Source organism: Marmota marmota, unplaced genomic scaffold (assembly GCF_001458135.2).
Source record: "Marmota marmota marmota unplaced genomic scaffold, marMar, whole genome shotgun sequence".
NCBI lineage: Eukaryota > Metazoa > Chordata > Mammalia > Rodentia > Sciuridae > Marmota > Marmota marmota.
In genome coordinates, this window is record NW_025999913.1 from 19,747,164 (window position 1) to 19,754,268 (window position 7,105).

Below are 7,105 nucleotides of genomic sequence, written 5' to 3' on the forward strand. Positions count from 1 at the left end.
CATTGAAGAGATTATGCATTCCTTTGGTTTGAATCTCTGAACCTTCCTCTAGCCTAATAAATCTTAAATTTGTTTCAAGATTATATATTTTGTCTTCATTGTGTGAGGTCCTATCTTCCAAGTGATCTAATCTGTTGGTGATGCTATCTATTAAATTTTTTAATTGGCTTATTGTTTCTTTCATTTTGAGGATTCCTGTTTGGCTTTTTTTCAGAATCTTTCTCTCTTTCTTGAAGTAATCTCTTGCAACATGTATTTGCTCTCTTGTCTCTTTGTTGGAGTGATCTATTTTTATCTGTATCTGCCCACATAGGTCGTTCTTTAATTCCCAAATCATTTTAATTATGTATATTCTGAACTCCTTCTCTGACATTTCACCTACTTTGCTATCTATGAATTCTATTGTTGAGGTATCTTGGTTTGTTGGGGGCACTTTCCTCCCTTGTTTTTTCATGATGTCTTTGAGTCTTCCTCTCTTGCAGTGTAGATCTGAGGTATTATAGCTTCTGCCCTATTGTCTTATAGTGTGCCTACAGGTTACCAATTCCTCACTTTTAAGGGAGAGATTAATATTACAGCACTGAGTGTGCCCAACATGCAGCCGTATATCAGTTAGCTTCTATTTTTACATTTACAGTTTTGTCACCATAATCAGAAATGATGAGTTCATTATCTTCTACCATGTAGTCAATAGGTTTGCGTAATGGTTTACAGTTTCTGATGGTAGAAGGGGTGTGGAGAGTTGACTGAGATATTTATGAGGTAGGATGTGAGAATATGGAGATATTAGATTATATGACTAGTAAGAGGATGATCATAGAAAATTGGCTGTTAGGAGGAGAAACAAGACAGAGGCCACCCCATGCAAGACTCCCTGTTACCTCAGCAACAGGATAGCTGTTAGCACCCCTAGTAGAGAAACCTCTGGTGCAGCCAGGCCCACAGGGACCTTGGTGATGTCTTACTGGGTCCTTATTGTTGTCCCTTGTTAGAAGCAGCGATATCCCGGTTTCGTGGTGTGGCAGCCTCAAGCCTATGTGTACCCTGATATTGGGCTGTGGAGCCACACTTTGGTGAATAAGGAACCCCAGTGTGGGGGTGGCTCTCTTCCCGGGCAGGGTGGGAGGGTGGGGGGCTCTCCAGATCTCCTGGCAGGGGTGAGGGGCCAGCAGGCCTCTCTCCAGATCTTCAGGCTGCGATGTCTAGAAGGTTTGTTTTTTTGTTTTGTTTTGTTTTGTTTTTTTAAGTGTACTGATTCCAAGTTTGGTTCATTTATACGCAACCCACCAAGGTGTATGATGCCTATGTTTCATGGTTTTGGGATCCAGTTTGTTGTTCTATCCATTCTTGACCAAACTTAGGGTGCGTCTGGGCAGGTGCTGAGGTGGTGTGCATTGAAAATCCCCATTGGAGAGGAGGCACAAGAGCTTCACATGCAAATGACCAGCACACTCTGGATTAGAAGGACTGTGACTATAAAGGACAGAGTGTCTGTGGAGCCCATATTTTCTCCTGACCATTCATCTCTAAGCTGTTCTTGGTGTGCAGCCACCAGTATCCTGCTATTCCAGAAAGGACATAAATGGCAGTGCTCCCAAATTCCCTCCCCAAGTGTCTGCTCATCATTGTGCTCCTGCTGCTGACCCAGCTGGACTCAGGTAGGTCTCCCTTCCGTACCCGCTCCCTTGCACCTCTGGCCTGCAGGTGTCAACGATCCCAGAGGTTCTTCCCAGGTACCCCCCACTGGGATGCAGCCAGAGGAATGGTAAGAGGGAGTCATTCCTGTCACTCTGTGATTCCCACCTCTCATATCCTGCAGGTCCTGCTCATTCTCTAACAGGTCACTTTGAAGTGCTTGGACCTCAGGAGCCCATCCTAGCTTTCGTGGGTGAGGACTCTGAGCTGCGGTGGTTCCGGAACACCTTCTTACCTGCCGTGTTGGTGCTCCAGGACAGGCAGGAGCAGGAGGGAGAGCAGATGCCCGAGTATCGTGGGACGGTGATGCTGGTGCAGACAATATCACCAAGGGACACGTGGCCCTGCAGATACACCGCATCAGGACCTCTGATGAAGGGGTGTATGGGTGCTCCTTCAGAGACAAGCAAGCCCAGGGAGAAGCCTTCGTGAATCTGAAAGTAGCTGGTGAGTAGACAGGTTCTGGCTGCTTCGGTGACGCCGCTCTGTAAATAATTTCAACTATCTTAATGAGATCTGGGTCTCAGCTCCATGCTGGCAACAGTGTATGTAGCCCATGTGCTTAATGTGTAGTGAAGAAGGATCATCTTGACAACTGCTTCTAAAACCTACAGGATGAAACTGTTGTTCTTAAGTCACAGGCCTAATTTTATCTTTTTGTTGTTGCCAGGGATTGAACCCAGGAGCACTTAACCATTGAGCCACATCCCCGGCCCTTTTCGTTTTTATTTTGAGACAAGGCCTCCTAAATTGCTGAGGCTGGCTTTGAACTAACAATCCTCCTGCCTTAGTTTCCCAGGTTGCTGGAATTATAGGCATGCACCACCGCGCTCTGTTCTAATTTTAAGAACACCAGACTGTGTGAACTCTCTTGACAGAGAAATACACATTCTTACATATATTTTAAATTTGAGCAAGTGCCTCTTGAGTGGCCTTGCTGTTAAAGTCTGGAGTGTTTTCTGTGCCCTCTAGAGTTATAAGAATCAGAGAATCCCTGGACCATCACAGCAAAGGATGTCTCCTGCCCCGGTTCCCAGAGCTTCTCCCACAGACATCCAGAGAAGAGCACAGGAAACGGTTTTCCCTTCCCCGCCGGGCCGCCCTCCGGAGCAGCCCTGTTCTGCCTCCTCTCAGCTTTCTCTTCCAGCGGCAAAGCTCCCTTCTCTCCGCCGGAACCGCCCAATTAGGCTGCTTGCCCACCTCGGGCTGTTCTTGCTGCTCCCTCTGCCTGGAAGAGCTGTTCTGGGGTTTTTCTGTCCAGCTGTCCACGTTTCAGCAGCTGCCTCAAATGACCATCATCCCCAGGGGCAGGACTTGTGTCTGATTCCAAGATGGCCTCTTTCTTAGGAGGTCTGTGAAATGATCTTTGTTTGTTTTGCAGCGCTGGGGATCAAGCTAGCTGTGTGCCTTCGAGGCAGGTGCTTTGCCACTGAGCTACTTTCCAAGCCCTGAAGTGCCATTTTATATTGATACCTCAGTCCCTTTGAAATGATGAGTTGTGCTGTACCCACTTCTGGATTTCTCAGGTAACTGTTTCTCCTTATAAACACTGGAGTCCTGGGATTGTGAGTCTGCAGAAGGCACCACTGAGAGATTAAGCCAGCTTCTCCCTCCACAGCTCTGGGCTCCGAGCCTCACATCACCATGGAAGTTCAGGAGAGTGGAGAGGTCCGGCTGGAGTGCACCTCCGTGGGTTGGTACCCAGAGCCCCAGGTGCAGTGGAGATCTGCCAAGGGAGAGGAGTTCCCGACCACGTCAGAGTCCAGGAGTCCTGACGAGGAAGGCCTGTTCACTGTGGCAGCCTCAGTGACCCTCAGGGACAGGTCCATGGACAGTGTGTCCTGCTGCATCCGGAACCTCCTTCTTGGCCAGGAGAAGGAAGTAGGGGTTTCCATTCCAGGTGAGTAGAACCAGTGCTGACTCCTGTGTGGACACAGCCTCGGGGCTCCCTGACCTGGCACCTTCCAGGTGCAATTTTATGGCAGATGTGTCCACTTTCCCACCCTGGGTTGTACAAAGTCTGCTGCCCAAATATGTGAGGACTTAAGGTATAAATTATATAGATCTGAAGAGATTCCAGCTTTTTACACATAGAAATAGAGTTGGCCCACTATCCGCGGTCTCTGCATCTATGAATTCAATAGATTAAGGATAGAAAATGTACAGGAAAATACCTCTGTATGAACATATACAAACTTTTTCTTGTTTTCATCAAATGATATAGTATAACATGCTATTTACACAGCATTTAGATTCTATTTGGTATTGTAAGTAATCTAGAGATAACAAAGCATACCAGGAGGGTGTGCGTGATCATGTACAAATACTATGCACTTTTCTATAAGGGACTTGAGCTGAGCACCTATGGACCTTAGACTCCACAAGGGATCCTGGAACCAATCCCTCAAGGACACTGAGAGAGGACATCTTAATTATTATTAAGCCTTGCATATGGGTGTTGTTCAGTTTTGATGCATAGACTCCTTTCTTTTGGTAGTCAGAAATCTCACATTAGTTTTCTGGTTTTCCAAATGATCCTTAACTCTCACTCTGTTGGGCTTCTGTCAGGTTCCCAGGGTCCTCAGGGAGGGCAGCCTCATTTATCCCTTAGATACCATTTCCCGCATAGGCCATGGCATCTCTTATCTAGGTCACCCATCTCTTATCTAGGTCACCGGTGCATTCAGTATCTCTCTCTCCATTTACCCATTGGTCTTATTTGTTTATTTATTTATTTGGGTACTGGGGATTTGACCCAGGAGCATTTTACCACTGAGCTACACCCCCTAGCCCTTTTAATTTTTTATTTTGAGACAGAATCTTGAAGTTGCTAAGGCTGGCCTTAAATTTGTGACCCTCCTGCCTTGGGCTCCCAAGTCACTGGGATTACAGGTGTGTGCCACCACATCTGAGTCCCTTTGGTTTTTAGTTTTTCTTATTCCTTGATTTCTCCTCCATCCTAGGAATTGGTATTCATCTTCAAAAAGGCTTTATTTATTTTGTGTGTGCATGTGTGTGCGCACATGCATACGCACTCCTGGGGAATCCCACCCAGGGCCTCACACAACTGCAAGACAAGTGTTCTTCCACCCAGCACACCCCAGCCCAAGAGTGTTTTTTGTATGCTACTTATGCCTTGGCTTGGGGTTCCTAGAGAGCTTCAGGGTGGATTGCTGGTCAAGCCAAAGCATAAGTAGAGAGTTGGAACTTTCAGCCCCACCTCCTGGGAGAGGAGAGGAGCTGAAAGGTAAGTTGAGCAGAGGACAAACCTAAAGTTATATAAAGTAGATCCTTGGATAATCTGCATGTAAGGGTAGAGAACGATCAATCATAAAAGCTACAGGAAAATGTGTTCAGGAAAATGGAATTTTTAGATGGTCTATTTGGAGACTTTTCCAGAAGGAGAGGATACTTATCAGGGTCAGAATCACCAAGATTAGTAGTCATCAAGAAAGATGAGAGACAAGGTGCCATTGAACTGAATTAGGAAGGTTATGGAAGAGACAATCCAGAGCAGTTTCAGAGGAAGCGTGGGGAGTCAGCGAGCGCTTGTCATTCATCGGTACTAGGGGAGTCTGTCGGTGGTAGGGGCATTTGATCCCCAGCATGCCAAAAACAAAAGCCAGCACTCTTCCACTCCCAGGATCCCAAGGTTTTATGTCAGGAAAGAGACACGGGGCCCGAGGGGGCATTTCACTGTCTCATCCTCTGGCCTCCCTTTATCTTGGAGAGCCATCCTGAAGACGTAAATGATTCCTATATGAAGGTGGGTCTTAGAACTGTACCTGGGTCCAGCTTCCTGTTGGCCATCTCACCCCATATCTTCCAGCCTAGCTTGTTTGGTTTGGTTTGGTTTTGGATTGAACTCAGGGTGCTTATACCCCTGAGCTATGTCTCCATCTATTTTTATTTTGAGATAGGGTTTCGCTAAGTTGCTGAGGCTGTCCTGAAATTTGCCATCCTCCTGTCTCAGATTCCCTAGCGATTGGGATGACAGGCATGTGCCAACACCTACTTTTAACTAGTTTTGGACCACATCTAATTCAGATATACTCCTCCCCTTTTTTTAAACTTATATAAAACTATATGAAAGGAATAGCATTACTCTTAGGTGTACAGCTTGATGAGTTTTTACATATCACATCTGGTTTTCACTAATTAGAGTTGAACTTTGGCCATTCTCTCATGGTTGGAAAGTGTGCCTAATAGTACCTATGTTTTGTTTTGTTTGGGTCCTGGGGATTGAACTCGGGGGCACTGGACCACTGAGCCACATCCCCAGCCCTATTTTGTATTTTATTCTGAGACAGGGTTTCTCTGAGTTGCTTAGCACCTCACCATTGCTGAGGCTGGCTTGGAACTTGTGATCATCCTGCTGGGATTACAGGCATGTGCTACCCGGCTCTTATGTATGTATGTTTGTTTGTTTGTTTGTTTTTTAGTTGTAGATGACACGATTTTTTATTTTGTTTATTTACTTATTTTTAATGTGGTGCTGAGGATTGAACCTGGGGCCTCACACGTGCCAGACAAGACTCTACCACTGAGCCACAACCCCAGCCCCTATGTATTTTTTTAAATAAATGTTTTATTGTAAGATCACTTTAGACTTACATTTAGATGTAAGAAATAAGACAGACATTTCGTGTACTCTTCACTTAGTTTCTTCCAATAATAACATCTTGTAAAGCTGCATACAGTTATCACAGCCAGGATACAGCCATAGGGTCCGTGTTGACAACACTCCAGGGACCACAGTGATCCCTGGGTTGCCCTTTGAGAGCCACACCCGCCTGCCTCCCCCAGCACTCCCTTGAGGCTCCCAGCAGCCACTGACCTCCATTTTCATAACTTGGTCTATTACAAGTGCTGTGTGGGTGGAATCGCTGTGTGTCACCTTTTGAGATTGGCTCTTGCTCTGAGTCTGGTTCCCTGGAGGCCTGGCCAGGTTGCTCCCTGGGTAGTTCGTACCTGTCCATTGCTGGTTTCAGTGTGCCACCATTTGTTCAGCGATCTGTCTGTCAAAGCATACCTTGGTTGTTTCTTGCTTTTGGCTACTACCACATACAGCTATAATTTGTGTGCAAGGTTTTGAACCCAAGTCTTAATTTCTTTGGGATAAATGCCAAGGTGTGTAATTGCTGGGTCATCAATTAGTTGGTGTGTAGGTTTTTTTTTAAATAAGAAATGACTGTCATTTCTAGTGTTTTGCCTTTCTGTCAGCAATGTGTCCGTGATCTGTCTCTGCATCTTCACTGACTGCCGCGTCCGGCCAAAGGAGCCGAGTCCAGCGAGGGACGGCGAGGTTAAAAGACACAGGACACCAAGGTTCTTCATCCAGGAGAGAGCTTTTATTTTTTCTACCCCCCTTATATATCCTCCCACACTCAGGGTTAAGCACACACACACA

General features: G+C 46.1%; 1 protein-coding gene across 1 annotated transcript in view; it reads left to right on the forward strand.

Annotated features, from left to right (window-relative positions):
- Btn1a1 (butyrophilin subfamily 1 member A1) overlaps positions 1 to 7,105 on the forward strand; it is a 65,890-nt gene that overhangs the window by 19,489 nt on the left and 39,296 nt on the right. The window contains 4 exon segments of the mRNA XM_048799898.1: positions 1,362 to 1,658; positions 1,820 to 2,011; positions 2,014 to 2,142; positions 3,314 to 3,595. Coding sequence (XP_048655855.1) covers positions 1,583 to 1,658; positions 1,820 to 2,011; positions 2,014 to 2,142; positions 3,314 to 3,595 — 679 coding nt within the window. The 5' untranslated portion in view covers positions 1,362 to 1,582.